The following is a 20,290-nucleotide window of genomic DNA, read 5'->3' as shown; positions in this document are numbered from 1 at the left end:
AATCCAAAAACGCTTAGCGACTTTGATTGACCTTTGGCCGTGATTTGCGGGCCCACCATTCGTTGTCCCGTAGGGGGAGCATTTGGATAAACATGCGAAAGAAAAGCCGCCATCTGGTTCCGGGCGTTACCGGTATTCGTGTAATAAATTCGCACCAGCCGTCACCCCAAGCTTGGCGTTATGGTCAGCTTTTTGTTCCACTTTTACGGTATGTCGGCGCAATCATTCGCCTATTTGCCGCGAAATGTGCGCAAATTAATGGGCAACCGGAATTTGGCCCTTGTTCAGATTTTTTTTCTTAATTTCCCCGAATCGACAACTTCAAACCGAACGTAAGCACTTAAACAGTTGTCGTAGTTGAGACCATATTAAAGCTAAAGGTGAGTGCCAATCTGCAATGGAAAAATGCTTTTTGTTCATATGCCGCACATTGAAATAATTGAGCTGACACGGAAAGGATTTCGATAAATCATACAAGGTACGCGAGTGTTGCAAACACATCTCTGCACACACTATTTTTCCTTATTTTCCTGTGACTTTGAAGCCTTTGTGCTGAGCATGAATCGATGTGAACCAACGGAGGAGTAATGCACCTCATCACTCTGCCTGCCAGCAACTTTTAGCACATTAGTACTTCAGCGCTGAAAAGTTAAGTCAATCAGGCTCAACCTATTCTACCGTTCACCACGTTTCTGTAATTATTTTGCTAGCTACTTGATAATTTGTATGAGTTTTAAAAAAGGACGCCCGATTGCGTTTCATTAACGCTACTTTTGCTCGATGCCAATTTTGTACTCAGCACCAAAGTTGAAACATTTCACGTTCATACATCCAAAAAGCGCTATAACTTGGTGTAACAGTTAGTTTTGTTAAAGTTCGTATTGTAAATCCTTTAGGATGCCGTTAAACATAAAAAGTGGAACGTACATTCAGTGAAAGCGAAACCCACCCAGTACACTAGCGAGGCGAGCAAGTGATGTGTAGAAATAAATTACCCCTTAGAATTACCTGGTGGCAAAATAAATTGAAACGATACCCGGTGGGTATACTGGCATTAGACACGGAACGAGGGCTGCGACTAACTTGTGCGGCTTAGCCGCGCGAAAAGAATCCGTTCGGCAGTAACATGAAAAAAAGAAAAGCAAACGTAAACGAAGGATTGCCGACAAAATAAGGAGCTTTAGTGAGAGGTGAAATTATCGGCATCTACCGATAAATGAAGCGATTCGCACTGCACCAATAACAACGGGCCAACGACGGGGGAGCCCGGTAGCTGAGGGTTTGACGTGTGCGCGCGCTTTCCTGTCGGTGTTCGCCTGTGGGGGGGCTACACGTTTCGCACCCTTCAACAGATGCTCGGGTGTTTCAAACTTCAAGGAAAGAAACAACAGTACGCCACCACGGAGTGGAAACTAAGGCAACATACAAACGCGCGTATCCAGGCATTTGGAACAAGTGAGCCTCGACCGCCACGCCTGCTCCTGTATGATCGATTTAAAGTGGGAATTAATGCTCGATACTCCCTTCATTTACCGTTCGTGGCTTGCGGTGAACGGACGCATCTCGCGCGTTTCGTGGCATTTGCATTTTCCCAAGTGACGTGTGGTGGTGCAACTGTTTCGTGCGTTTCGGAACCCGTAACCTGGCTTAGCAGCATGGCGGAGGAAAAGAAGAAAAAAGAAGAAAAAGAAGAAGATCCTTGCTCGGCATTTGTCGGGCGGTACGTGATCAAGACGATGCGCCTGAAGGACGAAAAATGGCAGAAGCTGATCGGCAACGAGGAACTCCGGACGATCGTGATGGACTGGGTGGTGCAGCCGGCCGTGATGAAGCTGTTCGTTACGCTGAACAACGCGACTGCCCTAGTGCCCAGCTATCACTACGCGTCGAACGCCAAGGGCAAGATTTGCTACTTTGTGAAAATCTCAGAGCAAGCTTTGGAGATTGGGAAAATTCGTGAGGTAGGTTTGCGGCACACCTCCGCCGTCGCTGCCGCCAATTTACAGCAGCTCTAAGCCCCATGACTAGCGTCGCGAGTGGCAAACATATCGCGCAGGTGAAACGGTACAGCCCGTTACTGTTGGTAACGGCCGTGGTGACTCACTCACCGGACGTTGTTTATGCGTTCGTCTGTGCGGCTCGTAAAATGTTCAAGGATGTTAAACCTCGGCGCGCGTGGCCACTTCCGATTAGATATGCGGGCTTGGTGGCAACATACTGGCGATTAGCGCGTAGCGCCCGCAACTGCAGAAAACGATATTTCAACGATACCGATGGATCGTTTAATCATGCATGTTCACCCTGAAGGCGAGAAAGTTCGCCCGGAGTGGTAGGCCATATTTCCATGCAAACACCGCAGCAGAGACCGCAGCTTTCGATAACGAGGGTTACTAGATGTGAAATCAGAGTTGCGTGCTTAGTCCTACTTTGGCTCACTTATTGCCACCGAATTTCTTGGGCGCTGAGGTTTTTGCATAAAAAATCACTATTTCGAGGTAGTGATTGCTCCATTGCGTTGCTTCACAAAACGCTTGCGGTGGCAGTAAAACTTCTTGTGCATTCAAAAGACATGCAATTTCATGAGTGTTTTCGTCTAATCGACCAGTAATCGTGTAAAATCTTAAACAACAACCATTTGCCCGTGTTCTACTAACGTTTGGCGATTTCTCCTATCCGAAAACACGAACGATTTTGCTCAACATTGGCTTTTCGTTCCTTCATTCCAGCAAATTATCTACGGTGACCTGACACCGAACCCCATAGATGATCTGTCCATTTTGGTCGACGAAATATTCTATCCAATGATCAACAATCCCCAAAACCAGGAAGGCTGGCCTACTGCGATCGTCAAGGACATCGACAGTCACGTGCAAGAGCTGCGGAACATTATTTCGGAGGTGAGAGCGCAAACGGCTGCCGAGTGTTTCGTGGGTTACGTGAAACCAAAATAATGCTTTGTAATTCTCGCCATTTGGGGCATCCTTAACGACGGTACACTCATCCACACACACACACACACACACATTCCCATCCACACGCACCTTCCGCTTGTGCAGGTGAAAGGCAACATCATAAATCAAACGTTGCTGCCGATGCCAATTTCCATCGACAACATCATGCAGGTCGGCGACGAGGTCCTGCAAGGGTACGTATGGAACGCCCTGCTCTGCTCGCCCTGCGCTGGTCGCCGCGCACTGGTGGTCGAGAAACTTTTACCCATTTCCGAACCTTTTGTTTCTCGCTGTTGCCGTGGGCCGTGTGATGGACCGGATATCCGCACTCGCAGGAACGTTGATGCATGTACGTTGAAAATGAAAAACTCACTCGAAGGCATCGTAATTAAATGGGCGTGTCAGATAAACGACGTGCTGAAGGAGGACTCCTCGCTGGCGTTCAAGGACGGACGACACCCGACGCCCGCGGAAGAGATTACCTTCTGGGAGGCGAGACAGAAAAATTTGCGCAACATTTACACCCAGCTGACCGAGCCCAAGTCGCGGCAGATCGGCGTCATTTTGGAAGGCATCGACTCCGTGTACGCCACATCGTTCAAGTCCACGTTCCGGAGCGTCGTGCAGGCGGTGCACGAGGCCGACGATATATCGCTGTACCTCAAACCGTTGGTAAGGACCACGCCGGCCATGGCGTGCAGTGAATGTGTGTGCGCCTCCCTTCATGCCCCACTGCTTCCGAACCGATTACAGCGAAAAACTTTTGACACCTTCGAAAACACCGATTTCGTCGATTCGGGTGAACTGGTCTCTCCGATGCTGCACCTCGTGTGCCTGGTGTGGGCCAGCTCATGCTACTACGGGACCAACGCACGGATGGTGATTTTGTTCAAAATGATCAGCAATATGCTGATAGCGGAAGCTTCCAAATCGCTCGATCCGGGCTCGCTGTTCCAGGGAGAGGTGGACGAGTGTCTGGTCAAAATCAGTTCCATCATCGAGATTTTGGAGTTTTACAAGTGAGTAGCGGGCGGGCGGGCGGCCGGGTGAGGGCGACTAACTACTAGCAAGTGCTGTGTTTTCCAGGAGCGAATTCAACGATTTTCGATCCCGGCTGGCAGATTTTGCGAAACCAAACACCCAGCCCATCTACTGGACATTCCGGCCACGGGACATCTTCCAGCGGCTCGACTCCTATATCGTGCGACTGAACGAAATCAAAGACATATTCAACACTGCAAATGAGTTTAAAAAGTTGGAAAAAGTAGAAATCGGTGGATTGCGGGGACGTGCGATAAGCCGCAAGATACAGGAGATCTATGACGACTACCATAAGGTGTACCAGCGCTGGGGCTCGATTCAATACGATCCGCTCGATCCGGATCCGAGAGAAAAGAGCTTCGACAAGGACAAGCTGAGGTACCTGGAAAAGGCTAGCGTCCTGGAACGGCGCCTTGCGGCCCAGTTTGTGCTAGCGTTCGAGGAGTGCTGCAACGTGGAACAGCTGATGAAGCTGGTCCAGGTGCTGGGAAGCCTGCTCACGCGCCGCCTGATTCAACCGGACGTGGCGAGGCAAATATCGAGCATCGTGGACTTGTTCGAGGAGGATCTGGGCACGGTGGATGCGATCTTCGAGAAGGGTGAAGATGACTTCAACCAACGGGGTCTCGAAGGGATTCCTATCGACGAAGGGTTTCCACCGGTCGCCGGAGCCATTGCATGGGTACACAAGCTGCGTGACCGCGTACGCAAACCCATCACTGAGCTGGCCATGATCGAGCTCCCGTAAGGACATATTCCCGGGCGGCTTGGTGCGGGTTTTTGACAGTATCACCATTCTGGATATATTTGCAGTATATTTGAACACGAGAAAGGCAGGCGCGTGCTGCACCATGCGGAGCAGACGGAGGAACGGTTGGCCGAGTTCGAGCAGAGCCTCTTCGCATCCTGGGTGGCCGACGTTACGAACCATATTGAACATTTCATGAGCAAATCGCTGCTCAACCGAGCCCAACCACAACTGCTGGAGATGAACTTCAATCAGGTGCTGGTTACCATCATGACGGAAGTGCGATATCTGAAGTGCATGGGCGTGATGGACATCCCGGAAGCGGCGCTTCAGTACTACGCAGCCGGAGAAGCGCTTTGGGTACTTTGCGAGTGCACCCGTTTGGGAGCAAGCATGTAAGCACAGCCAGTCACTTAATATGTCCTTTTCTTTGTAGGCAGCACGAATGAAGCTTTCTCGCATCGTCGAGTGGTACAACGAGATTCACCAGAACTGTGCCCCGTGCGAGTTCGAGTTGATACAGAAGGAAATCGACGAAATCGACACTATCGTAACGGAAGGTTGCTCCGGCCACATTGATTGGAATAACTTTCAGCAGACGTTCATCGATCAGCTGTACAACAAATTGTACAATCTGCATTCGCGAGTCGGGCAAGCGCAGGCTAATGTGAACAAGATTCAGACCAGCATTCGTAGCTGGGGAAGGACACCGCTCTACGAACGGTTGAACGGAGATACCGGTGCGTTGATCAATATCGAAAACAGGGCACTGATTGTACAGCGACGCCTCGAAGCGTGCTTGGAAACGAAGAAACTGATCGACAAGGTGATGGACGAAAACTTTAAACTGTACTTCGATTATCTCGTGGCGTTGTCAGAAGAAAAACTCAGTGCGGCTGGATCCGGCTCGGAACGTAGAAGCAGCAGTACAGCCCCAACGCCGTCGAGGGTCGAGCAGCAGGAACCACAACCGGGCATCGCTGCTGACGTTCCGGATATGGACGAAGAACAGTCAGCGGCCGACACACTGGATGACGTCCCGTCGCTGGAACAGTCTGAGCTAGCGAAGAACATGTGGCAGCTGGAAATATTTCGCCCTTACGAAGAGCACGTCGATTCGATAGTGTCGAAAGAAATCATGGACGCGGTGCAGCTTAGTGTGAAGTACATCAAGAGCGAGATGGAAAACCGTCTCCAGCATAATGCGCCGATCTTCGAGATTAAGTACCAACTTCACCCACCGGACACGCAGTTCTCCCCTTCGCTGGACCCGTACGATCCGGAGGGGTTCTTTGCGCTGGTTGAGAGTATGATCACCGACGCCTACTGCATGTCCGACATGATACCGCGCGTAGCACAGCCAACGGAGAGCGAGCGGACCGATGACGATGGAAGCGTCTATCTGGCCACGTACATCTGTGAGGATTGTTTTTCCGAACGCCAATATCAATTTGCTTCGGTTCTTTGTTAATCTGACCTCGATTGCTCTCCGTTTCCTCAACAGCTCATCTGGCGAATAATGATTCAATCGAACGCATGAAACACTCCATCATGCTCATGGTGATCCAATCGACCAGGGACGCGGAAAAGTACGTCAAGCAGTTCGACAACTACAACTATCTGTGGCTCGACGATAGGGACAGTGTTTTGGCGCAGTTCTTGAAGTATGGGCGACCCCTCACACAGGACGAAATGGAAATGCTGCTATCGGCCGACACTCCGCTCAGGGAAGTGGCTCCTACGTTGGAGCAGTTCAAGGCCCAGATCGACAGCTACATTGATTTGTTCGACGAGGTGTACCAAACGGAGGTCTCGCACGTGTTCGACACTTGGTTGAATGTAGACTTTCGTCACTTCAAGCAAAAGCTGCTCCACGAGATCGGCAAATGGTCTAACGCGTACAAGCAAACGTTGATCGACCGCGTGGTGGGCAGCCTGAAGGAACTGGAGGAGTTCACGCTCGAGTGCGATCGAGTGCTGGGGCTCGAGGCGGCAGAAGAAGACTTCCCCACGTTGCTCAAAATACTGTCGATTCTCAACAAAATCAAGGAACGCGAAGCGGCTACCGACAACATGTTCGACCCCCTGAAGGCAACCGTCGATCTGCTCAAAACCTACAACGTGGAGTTCAACGAAACCGTCTACAAGCAGTTCACGGAGCTGCCCGAGCGGTGGTTGCACACGAAGAAAACGGCACAGAAGGTGCGCGAAAAGATTGCACCGGCGCAAGCGTACCAAGTGGACCTGATCCGCAAACGCATAAGTTTGTTCGACATTCGCATGAAGCTGTACCGGGATGGTTTCAAGAAGCTGCCATGCTTCAAGGTGCCCAGCAAAGACGTGTACGAAATATGCGACCAAGTGCACCTGGAGCTCAACATCATGGAGACGCAGCTGAAGAATCTGACGGATTCGGCCTCGCTGTTCGAGCTCAGTCCACCCGATGATACGAAGCTACGCCTGTGCCGGAAGGAGGTCAAGATGTTGAAGCAAATCTGGGACTTTGTCTACAGCGTCGAATCGTGCGTGAACGATTGGAAGAAGACGTCCTGGAAGAAAATTGACGTCGAGGCTATGGACGTGGAGTGCAAAAACTACGGCAAACAGATACGTCAACTGGACAAGGACATGCGTAACTGGGCACCGTACCTGCACCTGGAGGGAATACTGAAGAACCTCATGACATCGCTTCGCGCCATCACGGAGCTCCAGAATCCGGCCATAAGGGAGCGCCATTGGTTTGAGCTTATGCATGCCACAAAGGTAATACCTTCCCTTTTTAAGTACATTTGAGGAAAAACAAAATGCTACACGTTGGAAAGCTTAGTTACCTACAAAATTAATTCATAATTGTTTGTTTGATGAAAAGTCCCAAAACTCATGCAATCGAACAATGTCTGAAGCGTAATTTTCCCAACTTTATTATTCGGGCATTTATGGACTTTCTAATGTTCTTTCGATTTCTCATCAACATTTTGGTATCTTGCATTGTGTATGGGCTATCGCGTTCTACAGCGCACTTGTATTGAAACACATTCGACTCGACATCGAAGACAAAGGCACTGTACCTTTCGAGGAACCATATTTATAAATTTGACTAAACATTGTCCTTTCTCTCTCTTGTCTAACTGCTGCGATATAAATCGGGTGTCGTCAATGGTGGTTCGCAGCTGATTCAAACCTACGGAAAGGAGATGCTGGTTTGTGTTTCAGAATAGCTTTCGTGTTTTGTTTGCATTACTTTCTCCGGCATGCACTACTCGTTCACCGAAACCCCTTTCTCTGCTCATAGCCATAACACGAACCAATATTGAGTTTGCACATAAACTGTACACGTTCAAAGCTCGACTTCAGCACTGTAGCGCAGCACGCACGCACGTAATGACATTGTAATGCCATTTAATAGTAGAATGTTCAAACGACAGGACGAATAAATGATCGTTGGTTTCTGCGTACACCGTTCCTCTAGGTTCGCTTCCAAATGGTCGACTCCACCACCCTTGCCGATTTGCTCGAACTCAATCTGCACAACTACGAAGAGGAGGTGAAAACGATCGTCGATAAATCGGTGAAGGAGATGGCGATGGAGAAGATGCTGAACGACCTGGAGGTTGCCTGGAAAGACCTGGCGTTCGAGTTCGACCCACACGAGCGGACCAACCTGAAGCTGCTGAAGGTGTCGGAAGAAGTGATCGAAATGCTGGAAGAGAATCAGGTGCAACTGCAGAATCTCCTGTCGTCGAAGTACATTGCGTTCTTCCTCGACCAAGTGTCCAGCTGGCAGTTGGCATTGTCCAACGCGGACCAAGTCATCACCGCCTGGTTCGAAGTGCAGCGCAAGTGGATGTACCTCGAGAGCATCTTCATCGGCTCGGAGGACATTCGGAACCAGCTGCCAGAGGACTCGAGACGGTTCGACAACATTGACCAGGAGTTCAAATCGCTGCTCACCGAAATCGTCGCCCGACCCAACATCGTCCGGTCGACCAATCGGGCGGGGCTGTACGAGAAACTGGAGGGACTGCTCGAACAGCTCATCCTGTGCGAGAAAGCGCTGAACGATTACCTGGAAACGAAACGCCTGGCTTATCCGCGGTTCTACTTCGTGTCGTCGGCCGATCTGCTGGACATTCTTTCGAACGGCAACCAACCCGAGCTGGTGGCGAAACATCTGACCAAACTGTACGACTCGATAGCGAAGCTCCGGTTCGACACTGGCTCATCCCGGACGGCCGTCGGGATGATTTCGAAGGAGAACGAAGAGTTTGTCGCGTTCAAGGACCCGTGCGATTGCAGCGGCAAGGTGGAAATCTGGCTCAATCGCGTCACCGACTCCATGCGGTTCACGCTCCGGGACCTGTTCGAGCAGGCCGTCGCGGCGTACGAAGAGAAGCCACGCGACGCCTGGACGTTGGACTGGCCGGCCCAGCCGGCTCTCTGTGCGACGCAAATCTGGTGGACAACGGAAGTGAACGTAGCGTTCGGCAAGCTGGAGGAGGGTTACGAGAATGCGCTCAAGGACTACCAGAAGAAACAGATCCTCCAGCTGAACGCCCTGATCGTGCGCCTGTGCGGTGACCTCAGCCAAGGCGTTCGTCAGAAAATTATGACCATCTGCACGATTGACGTGCACTCGCGGGACGTCGTGGCCAAAATGATCCAGCAGAAGGTCGAATCGGGACTGGCGTTCCAGTGGCAGAGCCAGCTGCGCCACCGTTGGGACGAAGCCCAGCGTGACTGCTTCGCCAACATCTGCGACGCCCAGTTCCGGTACGACTACGAGTATCTGGGCAATACGCCGCGCCTGGTGATCACCCCGCTCACGGATCGTTGCTACATCACCCTGACGCAGGTACGAAGGGAAACACTGAGCAATGTTTAAAACGGTCCGTTGCGGTCCTGGACCACGTTGACGTTGACATTCGTTCTCTTCTCCCCTCCGACAGTCCCTACACCTTATAATGGGCGGTGCACCGGCTGGACCGGCCGGTACCGGGAAAACCGAAACTACCAAGGATCTCGGCCGCGCACTCGGCATCATGGTGTACGTGTTCAACTGTTCCGAACAGATGGATTACAAGTCCTGTGGTAACATCTACAAGGGATTATCGCAAACCGGTGCATGGGGTTGCTTCGACGAGTTTAATCGCATCTCGGTCGAGGTGCTGTCGGTCGTCGCCGTGCAGGTCAAATCGATTCAGGACGCCATCAAGGTAAGGAGCGACTCGCGATTGCGTGGTGGTGCGTAGTCGTCGTTCGTGTAATGAACCTGTTTCCTTTCTCTTTGGTGGTTTAACCATTTTTTTTTTGTGGTTTGGTGTTGAATATTAGGGCGGCAAAAAGTATGCAACCCTTAGCGATAGCAAGGTAATTCTCTAGACCGTAACCGTGTGTGTGACAAGTTGTTGTTATACTATCGGATCGGTGCCCCAAAATGTCTGAATCATTTGAAAGATAACTATATTTTTGGCTCTTTTCTGAAGGACATTCATCAGGTGTATATTGTCAAATTTATTTCGAGCTACATCTTACGATTCATTTGTATGGCAGAACAATTTTCATGCTCAATTCTTTGAACTAGCGCTGCAATGTTTATTTTATATTAGTTCCGCATGCACCCAGCCGTGACCAGCTTTGCGACAGAATATGGTTGGAATTAAATTGAATAGGTTTTTTCATTGTACAATATCTGGCAATCGTCAAAGCTACCTTCATGTAATGGCAACACGGCAAATGGCTTTAATTTTTCTCAACCAACAAGTGAATCATTTGAACAGCACACATCCACAGACTTCCTTCCACATTTTGAGAACTTTGCTTAAAATCTTGCACTCTAACGGTTTGATACTTTTGCTCATAATGCTCAATCTTAGCTGCACCTGCAGGAGTCACATCATTACTAAACATTAAAGTGCGTCGTGCTTTTTTTCTATGCTTCCCCGATTGTGCTCTCATTTGCTTTTCACTCTCTCGCTACATCCGATACTGTATGCGAATCCAAATGGATGCTGCTGCCTAGTGCTGCTGCCTAGTGCTACCGCCGCTGCTCCTAGGCAAGGCATGAAATATTAATTTAATTTCCATACTAATAGGGGAAGAAAACCGTGTTTAACTTCATGGGCGAAACCATCTCGCTGGTGCCGAGCGTGGGAATTTTCATCACCATGAATCCTGGCTACGCCGGGCGCACGGAGCTGCCCGAGAACCTGAAGGCGCTGTTTCGCCCGTGCGCGATGGTCGTCCCGGACTTTGAGCTTATCTGCGAAATCATGCTGGTGGCCGAGGGTTTTCAGGAAGCGCGCCTGCTGGCCCGTAAGTTTATCACGCTCTACACGCTGTGCAAGGAGCTGCTCTCGAAGCAGGACCATTACGATTGGGGCCTGCGGGCGATCAAGTCGGTGCTGGTCGTAGCCGGCTCACTGAAGGTAAGTGGCGCGGATTCCCGATAACCGAATCCCAGTTGGGTGACTCATTCGTCCGGGACGGTTCCCGTTTCCTGTCTCCGCAGAGAAGTGACCGCGATCGACCCGAGGACCAAGTGTTGATGCGCGCACTGCGAGATTTTAACATTCCGAAAATCGTAACGGACGATGTGCCCGTGTTTATGGGCCTAATCGGGGACCTGTTTCCAGCGCTCGATGTGCCACGGAAACGGTTCCCGGAATTTGAGAAGCTCATCAGACGCTCGACGCAAGAGATGAAACTACAACCCGAGGACAGTTTCACCTTAAAGGTCGTTCAGCTGGAGGAACTGTTCGCCGTGAGACATTCGGTGTTTATTGTCGGCAATGCAGGCACCGGAAAAACGCAGGTTTGGAAAGCGTTGTTCAAGACCTACCAGAACCAGAAGCGAAAGCCACACTTCAACGACCTCAACCCGAAGGCGGTGACGAATGACGAGCTGTTCGGGATCATCAATCCGGCCACGCGCGAGTGGAAGGATGGACTGTTCTCGGTGATCATGCGTGATCAGGCGAACATGCCCGGCACGGGCCCGAAGTGGATCGTGCTCGATGGGGACATCGATCCCATGTGGATCGAGAGCCTGAACACGGTCATGGACGATAACAAGGTTCTGACGTTGGCGAGCAACGAGCGGATAGCGCTGACGAAGGAGATGCGACTGCTGTTTGAAATCTCCAACCTTCGGACGGCCACACCGGCGACGGTGTCACGGGCCGGCATTCTGTACATCAACCCTCAGGACCTGGGCTGGAATCCGTTCGTGGCGTCGTGGATCGATTCGCGGGAAACGCAGGCCGAAAAGGGCATCCTGTCGGTGCTGTTCGACAAGTACATTCCGCCGCTGATGGATGCGCACCGGCGGTTCAAAAAGATCACACCCATCTCGGAGATTGCGATGATACAGATGACCTGCCACCTGCTGGACTGCCTGCTGACGCCCCAGAATCTGCCGCCTGAGTGTCCGAAGGAGTGGTACGAGATCTACTACGTGTTCGCCGTCATATGGGGCTTCGGGTCGGCGCTGTTCCAGGACCAGCTGGTCGACTGGCGAAACGAGTTCCACAAATGGTGGGTCAACGAGTTTAAAGCAATTCGCTTTCCGCCCGGTGGCACAATCTTCAGCTACTACATCGATCCGGAGACGAAGAAGTTCAATCCGTGGACGGACTTGGTGCCGACGTTCGAGCTGGACACGGATATTCCGCTGCAGTCGATGCTGGTACCGACGACGGAGACGACGCGTTTGCGCTGGTTCCAGGACATTCTGATCGAGCAGAAGCACCCGGTTATGCTGGTCGGCGGTGCCGGATCCGGCAAGAGCGTCATCGTCGCCGACAAACTCGGCAGCCTGTCCTACAAGTACGCGGTCACTAATGTGCCGTTCAACTTCTACACAACCTCCGAGATGCTGCAGCGGGTTCTGGAGAAGCCACTGGAGAAGAAAGCCGGCCGAAACTATGGTCCGCCGGGAAGCAAGACGATGGTCTACTTTGTGGACGACATGAATATGCCCGAGGTCGATGCGTACGGCACCGTGCAGCCACACACGCTGATCCGCCAGTTCATGGACTACCACCATTGGTACGATCGGGCCAAGCTTTCGCTCAAGGACATACACAACTGTCAGTTTGTGTCCTGCATGAACCCGACGGCCGGTTCCTTCACGATCGACCCGCGCCTACAGCGCCATTTCTGCGTGTTTGCCGTCAGCTTCCCGACCGGTGACCCGCTCTATCACATCTACTACTCCGTCCTGTCGCAACATCTGGCCAATCCACTGAACAAGTTCAACCTGGCCACCCAGAAGATCTGTGCCGCGCTCGTGGCCTGTGCGCTGACCCTGCACACCAAAATGGGGCAAATGTTTCTGCCCACTGCCGTCAAGTTCCACTACGTGTTCAATCTGCGCGACCTGGCCAACATCTTCCAGGGAATGCTGTTCGGGAATGGAGAAACCTGCCACGAGCCGAACCAGCTGATACGGCTGTGGGCCCACGAAGCGACGCGCGTGTACGGGGACAAGCTGGTCGAGGAGCGTGATATGGACAACTTCAACAAGCTCATCGTGGACGTGGTGAAGAAGTCGTTCGAAGACATCGATGAGTCGAGGGTATTTTCCAAGCCCATCATCTACTCCCACTTTGCCGAGAGTCTCACCGATCCCAAGTACATGCCGGTAGCGAGCTGGGAGTCGCTCAGTAGAACCCTGGAGGAGGCGCAGGGGAACTACAACGACATGATCGGCGCCATGAACCTGGTTCTGTTCGAAGACGCCATGAGTCACATCTGTCGAATCAGTCGCATCCTGGAAGGCCCACGGGGCAATGCGCTGCTGATCGGTGTGGGCGGTTCCGGCAAGCAGTCCCTTTCGCGGCTCGCCGCGTTCATCTCGGGCTTGGAGGTGTTCCAGCTGCAGCTGCGGAAGGGCTACAGCATGGCGGACCTGAAGGCTGACCTTGCGGTGATGTACATGAAGTCGGGTGTCAAGAACGTACCGTCCATGTTCTTGATGACCGACGCGCAAGTGGCGGAGGAGTCGTTTCTAGTGCTCATCAACGATCTGCTGGCGTCGGGCGAAATCCCAGAGCTGTTCCCGGAGGACGAAATCGACAACATCATCAACGCGCTGCGCAACGAAGTCAAGCAACTGGGCATGCTGGACTCGAAGGAAAACTGTTGGAAGTACTTCATCGATAAGGTGCGCAAATCGTTGAAGCTGGTCCTGTGCTTCTCACCCGTCGGCTCCACGCTCCGGATACGGGCGCGCAAGTTCCCGGCCATCGTGAACTGCTCCGCCATCAATTGGTTCCACGAGTGGCCCAAAAATGCCCTCGAATCCGTGTCGACGCGGTTCCTTTCCGAAGTGGAAGTACTGCCGGTAGGTTTCGGTAACTTCACACATTATGTCCAACAGTTATGGCATTGTTTCTTCCTTGCAGCCGGAGCTCGTCGAACCGATCGGAGTGTTTATGTCGTACGTCCACGGAACAGTCAACGAAATGTCACAGACCTACCTGCAGAACGAGCGTCGCTACAACTACACCACCCCGAAGTCGTTTCTGGAGCTGATTTCGCTCTACGCAAAGCTGCTCACCGAAAAGACACTCGAGCTCCACGAGCGCATCCACCGGTTGGAGAGTGGCATTCTGAAGCTAGCCGAGTGTGCCAAGCAGGTGGACTCGCTGCAGCTACAGCTGGCCGACCAGGAGATCGTGCTGAAGGGCAAAAACGAGGAAGCGGATAAGTTGATCAAGGTTGTGGGCGCCGAAAATGAGAAAGTCCAGAAAGAGAAGAACATTGCCGCCGAGGAAGAGATGAAGGTACGCGTAATCGAGGAAGACGTCGGGGCGAAGGCGAAAATCTGCGAGGAAGATCTGCGCAAAGCCGAACCCGCCCTGCTGGCGGCCCAGGAAGCACTCGATACGCTCGACAAGACGAACCTGACGGAGCTAAAGTCCTTCGGTTCCCCACCCGATGCCGTGGTGAACGTGTGCGCCGCCGTCCTGGTGCTGTTCTCGCCGAAGGGCAAAATACCGAAGGACCGCAGCTGGAAGTCGTGCAAACTGATCATGAACAAGGTGGACGTGTTCCTGAACGATCTGATCTACTACGACAAGGAGCACATCCATCCGGACGTGATCAAGGCGTTGCAGACGTACCTGAGGGATCCCGAGTTCGACCCGGACAAGATTCGGGCAAAGTCGATCGCAGCGGCCGGTCTCTGTGCCTGGGTCATCAACATACACAAGTTCTACGAGGTGTACCAGGTGGTGGAACCGAAGCAACGGGCCCTGAACGAGGCGCAAAGCGAGCTGAAGGCGGCCCAGGATAAGCTGATGGAGCTGACGTCGAAGATCACGGAGCTGGAGGACAAGCTGAGCGTGATCGAGGCGGCGTTCAACAACGCGCTTGCCGAGAAGCAAAAGTGTCAGGACGAGGCCGACAAGACCGCCTTTACCATCGATCTCGCGCATCGTTTGGTGAACGGACTGGCATCGGAGAATGTACGCTGGCGGGAATCGATAGCCACGCTCAAGGGTCAAACGGTGACCCTGCCCGGCGATGTGCTATTGATTGCCTGCTTTATCAGCTATGTCGGTTGCTTCACCAGGCGATACCGCGTCGAGCTGCAGGAAAAACTGTGGATTCCCACGTTCCGCATGTCGCGACCGATGATACCGTTCACGGAAGGTGTCGATCCACTCAGTTTGATCTGCGACGATGCAATGATCGCGTCCTGGAACAACGAAGGGCTCCCGTCCGACCGGATGTCGGCTGAAAATGCCACCATTCTAACCTACTCCTCGCGCTGGCCGTTGATGATCGATCCACAGCTGTAAGTCGCAGTCCTACTCCGCTCCTTCATTAGCAGCCATCTAATCGAGTGCTTTCTCTCTCTCTATTCCTCTTACAGGCAGGGCATTAAGTGGATCAAGCAGAAGTATGGCGAAGATCTGACGATCCTGCGCCTCACGGGCCGTGGCTATCTGGACACGATCGAGCGATGTGTGGTGCACGGGAAGATACTGCTGATAGAAAGCATCGGTGAAACGGTGGACGCCGTGCTGGACCCGCTGCTTGGTCGGATGCTCGTCAAGAAGGGGCGCTGTTTGCGGATGGGCGAGAAGGAAATCGACTACAATCCGGCGTTCCAGTTGATCCTCCAAACCAAGCTGGCCAACCCGCACTATAAGCCGGAAATGCAGGCCCAGACGACACTCATCAACTTCACCGTCACCCGGGACGGGCTCGAGGAGCAGCTGCTGGCCGAGGTGGTCAAGGCGGAGCGGCCGGATCTGGAGAAGCAGAAAGCGGACCTGACGACCGAGCAGAACAGTTTCAAGATCACGCTCAAGCTGCTCGAGGACGATCTGCTCAGCCGCCTGTCGTCCGCGGGCGAGAACGTGCTCGAGGACGCCTCGCTGGTGCTGAACTTGGAGAAAACGAAAAAGACCGCGGCCGAGGTGGAGGTGAAGGTACGCGAAAGCCGCAAAACCTCCGAACAGATCGATGTGGCGCGTGAGAGCTACCGGACCGCTGCCGAGCGTGCTTCGATTCTGTACTTCATTCTGAACGACCTCCACAAGATCAATCCGATCTATCAGTTCTCGCTGAAAGCGTTCACGACCGTCTTTAAGGATGCGATCGGCCAAACACCGCACGCGGACAAGCTGAAGGAGCGGGTCGCCAATCTGATCGAGTCCATTACCTTCGCCGTCCACATGTACACCACCCGGGGCCTTTTCGAGAAGGATAAACTGATCTTCATGGCCCAAATGGCCATCCAGATCCTGCTGCAGGCAAAGGAGATCGATCCGACCGAGCTGGACTTCCTGCTGCGTTTCCCGTACACGCCCAACTTGACCTCGCCGTTCGACTTCCTGTCCAACAGTGGCTGGGGAGGCATCAAGGCGTTGGCGAACATGGACGAGTTCCGGGCGCTGGATAAGGACATCGAGGGCTCGGCCAAGCGATGGCGCAAGCTGGTGGAATCGGAGTGTCCCGAGCGGGAGAAGATGCCGGGCGAGTGGAAGAACAAGAACGCGCTGCAACGGCTCTGCATCATGCGCTGCTTGCGCCCGGATCGGATGACGTACGCGATGCGAGTGTTCGTCGAGGAAAAGCTCGGCGCCCGCTACGTGGAGGCCCGAGCGATCGAGTTTGCCAGATCGTTCGAGGAAAGCAGCGCGAGCACCGCCGTGTTCTTCATCCTTTCGGCCGGCGTGGACCCGTTGAAGGACGTCGAGAAGCTGGGCAAGAAGATGAAGTACTCGGCCGACTACGGAAACTTCTACAACGTGTCCCTCGGTCAGGGCCAGGAGGTGGTGGCCGAGGCCGCGATGGATGTAGCGTGCAAGGAGGGCCACTGGGTGATCCTGCAGAACATTCATCTCGTCGCCAAATGGTTGCCGACGTTGGAGAAGAAAATGGAGGCAACGCAGGAAGGTGCGCACGAGCACTATCGGCTGTTCATCAGTGGCGAACCGGCCCCGTCGGCCGAGTACCACATCATCCCGCAGGGGATCCTGGAATCGGCCATCAAGATCACCAACGAGCCGCCGACGGGCATGATGGCGAACGTGCACAAGGCGCTGGACAACTTCAACCAAGAGACGCTCGAGATGTGTGGAAAGGAGGCCGAATTTAAGGCAATCCTTTTTTCGCTCTGCTACTTCCACGCAGTCGTTGCCGAGCGCCGCAAGTTCGGTCCCCAGGGCTGGAACCGGGTGTACCCGTTCAACGTGGGCGACCTCACCATCAGCGTGTACGTGCTGTACAACTACCTCGAGGCGAACAACCGGGTGCCGTGGGAAGACTTGCGGTACCTCTTCGGGGAGATCATGTACGGTGGCCACATCACGGACGACTGGGACCGGCGGCTGTGCCGCACGTACCTCGAAGAGTTCATGCAGCCCGAGCTGGTCGATGGAGACCTAAACCTGTGCTCCGGTTTCCCTGCTCCACCCAATCTGGACTACATCGGGTACCACAACTACATCGACGATAACCTGCCATCCGAATCACCCTATCTCTATGGGCTTCATCCGAACGCAGAAATAGGCTTCCTGACGACCCTGTCGGAGCAAGCGTTCAAGACGATATTTGAGCTGCAGCCACGAGACTCGGGAGCCTCCAGCAACACCGCCATCAGCCGCGAGGACGTGGTAAAAAACATTATCGACGAGTTTCTTGACAAGCTACCGGAAGAGTTCAACATGGCGGAGCTGATGGCCCGGGTCGAGGATAGGACGCCGTTCATAATTGTGGCCTTCCAGGAGTGCGAACGGATGAACATTCTCGTGCGTGAGCTGAAGCGATCGCTTCGCGAGCTACTGCTCGGGCTGAAGGGCGAGCTGACCATCACGACCGATATGGAAACCCTCGAGGGGTCCCTGTTTTTCGACCAGATACCGGACAACTGGACCAAGCGCGCTTACCCGTCCATGTACGGGTTGCAATCCTGGTTTGCCGATTTGCTGATGCGCATCAAAGAGCTGGAGGCGTGGTCGAACGACTTTAATCTTCCGCCGTCGGTGTGGCTGGCAGGGTTCTTCAACCCGCAGAGCTTCCTGACCGCCATCATGCAGCAGACGGCGCGCAAGAACGAGTGGCCGCTGGACAAGATGTGTTTGAGCTGCGACGTGACCAAAAAGTGGAAGGAGGATTTTAGCGCACCGCCCAGAGAAGGCGCCTACGTCAATGGGCTCTTCATGGAGGGCGCACGGTGGGACGTGAACGTTGGTTCGATTGCCACCTCCCTGATGAAGGAGCTGTTTCCGCAGATGCCTGTCATTTACATCAAAGCGATCACGGCCGACAAGCAAGACACGAAAAACATCTACGAGTGCCCGGTCTACAAAACACGGTACGTAGCCTCGACGTCGTCGTCGTCGTCGCTGCCGGTAACGCGCGCGGAAGGATACGGTCCCGTGTCCAACGGCGAACGAGTTTCGCGTCGTTTTCTTTAACCATTTCATGTTCTTTCGCCCCTTCCAGAATTCGCGGACCTACCTACGTGTGGACGTTCAATTTGAAAACCAAGGAAAAGCCCGCCAAATGGACACTCGGCGGCGTGTGCCTGTTGCTGCAAGTTTGAAACATTGCCACCTTACTATGAGTGTTTAAATTGTGTTACATTGTGTGAATAAAACGAGTTACTATTTACTATTTGTCAGTCGATTTTGACAAATTAGCCAGATTTATTTGAGGTACAGAATGCCGAATCCAGAATCGATCAAATGACCGCCTCCATTAAACAAACAAAAAGTGGCCCTTTTTCGGGCATTTTCCATTGTACTTGACAATATGTCGATAATAGACAAAGTCCTCTGTTGGCTGGCATAAACCTTACTCTTTAAATAACCCCACAGAAAGAAGTCAGTCTTCTGTCAGTCAGTCAGTCAATTTCTGAATTGTGCAACAATAAGCACGCACAGTTATCACATTTGAACGATTATTTTCAATGTAAAGCGCTGATAATTTCTCCCCACTGTTTTACCATGAATTGATCCATGACTAAAACGGTGGACTGACGTTTCAGAATCTGGCTAATTCATCAAAATTGACTGACAAATAGCGTAGTTGTTTAGAATATATTAGAATAGTATGGATCGTGATGGAACGTCCTGTAATTTCATTGTTTTAAGACGTTTGACCTTTCGCGGAACTTTTAAATTTACTGTTTATGGAATCGCCATCAACGGTCAAGAAGAAAATAAAAAACCCGTAATTTTCAAATAATTTCGCGCAAAGCACTACGAAATTTCAAGCAAGTGTTTCAATGCGAATATTTCACATTTCGTGACGGAAATATTTCACATTGTTTTGCGTGCAAGTGTTTTGCAACATGTACGCGAGCGATATTTCGAGGAAGTCTTTTTGTCGCCAGTAGCGCCATCTAGTGGTTCGTAGCAAAAGCATGCTGCACAATATTGCATGCTAGTGCTGTATTTTAGAAAAATTAATTAATTTGTTTAAGTTTTTCATCATCCCCTATTTGCAGTTTACTTTTTTCTAAACCGTTTTGGCAATGACTTCCTTCCTGAGCTCTCAAACTAAGCCGCTACGAGCACAGGAGGCTGATGATTCATCGGCACGTCAGCAGGAGCTCGGTCGGTCACCACTCCGGCACCGATATGCATCCTTCGGGGCGAGTGTGCAAACAGAGCTCCCAAAATTTAATCAAATAAATGAATTTATCCCAGATCCTTTCCGGCTAATGCACTCTTCAAACGTCCTTCCATGCTTTCGTTTCCGCCGCCTTCGAGCTGACCAGTGCCGGCGAAAGCATATCCATCTGCGATTACCCATCCGATCCGCTCCCGGCCCTGCTCCTAGGCTCCTCCGAGGGAATCTGAGTACATTGGCAAACAGAAAGATAAATAACAATGCGATATTCTTACATCCGGCCGATCGCACGTCTTGTGTCCATCACGGTCGATCAGACATTCGGGGCCCTTTTTCCGGGGCCACCGCACACCCCCGCGAAGCCCTTTCCCGACCCGACCAGTCCCACGGAGGACATTAATTATCGCTAGTGCGGTCAAGAAACACCACCGCCGCCATTGCCAAACGCCAGACGCAA

General features: G+C 52.4%; 1 protein-coding gene across 1 annotated transcript; it reads left to right on the top strand.

The window, feature by feature from the left end:
- Positions 1-1,655: 1,655 nt before the first annotated feature.
- On the top strand, positions 1,656-18,802 carry LOC128274747 (dynein beta chain, ciliary-like). The gene is made up of 18 exons (XM_053013047.1): positions 1,656-1,961; positions 2,727-2,897; positions 3,057-3,145; positions 3,287-3,623; positions 3,705-3,970; positions 4,038-4,736; positions 4,806-5,100; positions 5,177-6,158; positions 6,245-7,503; positions 7,911-7,940; positions 8,210-9,592; positions 9,687-9,953; positions 10,072-10,107; positions 10,833-11,165; positions 11,249-14,083; positions 14,145-15,541; positions 15,620-18,571; positions 18,703-18,802. Exons 1-18 carry the CDS (start codon positions 1,656-1,658, stop codon positions 18,800-18,802), a joined length of 13,737 nt encoding a protein of 4,578 aa, XP_052869007.1.
- Positions 18,803-20,290: the final 1,488 nt, after the last annotated feature.

The sequence above is a fragment of the Anopheles cruzii genome, chromosome 3 (genome assembly GCF_943734635.1).
Source record: "Anopheles cruzii chromosome 3, idAnoCruzAS_RS32_06, whole genome shotgun sequence".
Classification (NCBI taxonomy): domain Eukaryota; kingdom Metazoa; phylum Arthropoda; class Insecta; order Diptera; family Culicidae; genus Anopheles; species Anopheles cruzii.
Note: the sequence above shows the minus strand (reverse complement) of the source record. Positions and strands in the feature narration are given on the sequence as shown.